At 42.4% G+C, this 1,439-nt stretch overlaps 1 protein-coding gene across 1 annotated transcript in view; it reads left to right on the top strand.

Moving 5' to 3' along the window:
* The window catches only part of Pstpip2 (proline-serine-threonine phosphatase interacting protein 2), a 124,870-nt gene that overhangs the window by 118,926 nt on the left and 4,505 nt on the right, over nucleotides 1-1,439 (top strand). The window contains exons 10-11 of the mRNA XM_012514515.2: nucleotides 51-147; nucleotides 939-1,020. Coding sequence (XP_012369969.1) covers nucleotides 51-147; nucleotides 939-1,020 — 179 coding nt within the window. The remainder of the gene's footprint in view (nucleotides 1-50; nucleotides 148-938; nucleotides 1,021-1,439) is intronic.

The following is a 1,439-nucleotide window of genomic DNA, read 5'->3' as shown; positions in this document are numbered from 1 at the left end:
TATATCACAAGTATCATCAACCTACCTTTACTTATTTGTCTTTTCGTTAGATGTATGAACAAGTCCGTAAGAGTTTAGAAATGTGCAGCATTGAGAAAGACATCGAGTACTTTGTAAATCAACGAAAAACTGGCCAGAGTCCACCAGGTGACTGGGGTGGCATGGTGGGCAGGGCTGTGTAAACAGTTCTATGGTTGTATTTGTCTTTCTTGTTCAGTGTTGTTGAATATGTAAGATACCTGCTTGTTATTTTCTGTTACTGTGACAAATACCTCAGATAAATTATTGTAAGAGAAGAGGTTTATTTTGGCTTACAGTTCTGAGGTTTCAGCCCATGGTGGATTGCCCATTTTGCAGAGGGGCCTGTGCTGGGGGGCAGGGTATGGAGTAGTCAGGATGTGGCAAAGCAAATCGTTCATCTCATGGCCAAGATGTAAAAGAGTAAAGAAGGAAAACACCAGGCTGCCACAGCCCCCTATGAGGCCATGCCCATGGTGACCTGAAGGCCTCCCACCACAGCCTGCCTCTTAAAGGTTTTGCTACCTCTCAGTAGTGCGCAGCTGGGAACCAGGCCTCCAACCCATATAGACTTTTGGGGGAATGTTCTAGGTCCAAATGGTAGCATGTTCTTCTTAATGGTTTTTTTTGTTTGTTAGGTTTTTTTTTTTCCCTTGTATTTACAGCAGGGTCTACAGGGTCTCACTACGTAGATCAGACTCAGTGATCCTCCTGTTTTCAGCCTTCCAAGCACTGGGATTATGGGTGTGTGCCACCACGCCCAGTATCAGTCTCTGTCTCAATGTGCCCTGGGAGTGGGGCTGTCACAGCGCCAGGGGTCGAACCCCGGCCACTATGCTCTGCCTAAGCAGGCACCTTAGTCTGCTGAGCTTTCAGGCCAGTCCTCTTCTTACTGTTTTGTCTCTTAATGCTTCTTTTAGCACCCATTCTGTATGAGAATTTCTACTGCCCCAACCGGAAACCAGCCGCACCAGGAAAGCCTACAGGAACTAATTTGCCAAGGTAATATCAGCTGCCTTTCACATGAAAAAATACTTTTTTTTTTTTTCATAATCCTTTCATTTTATTCTTCTTTTCTAAAACTTTTACATACTCTCATTTCTTTATATTTCCATCTAAATTTTGGTGTCAAGTTCCTTGTGTCCATAAAATATACCACGAAAGTTTTTACTGGAACCGTATTCAATCTGTAACTCAAACTGGAAGGATTGACAGTTTTATATGGTCACAGTATACTTCTCCATTTGTTAGGTCTGTTTTGATTTCTTTCAGCACTATTTAGATTTCCGCCTACAGACCAAGTGTAGATGTATATTTATACTTTAGAACTTGTTACTTTGTAACTGCTGTAAAGTAGTCTTTATTACTCCATGCTCCTGCTGTACACTACCAGACAGTATTCTTTCAGTATCCATGACAGC

Source organism: Octodon degus, unplaced genomic scaffold (genome assembly GCF_000260255.1).
Source record: "Octodon degus isolate 3935 unplaced genomic scaffold, OctDeg1.0 scaffold00003, whole genome shotgun sequence".
NCBI lineage: Eukaryota > Metazoa > Chordata > Mammalia > Rodentia > Octodontidae > Octodon > Octodon degus.
This window is presented reverse-complemented; position numbering and strand designations above follow the sequence as displayed.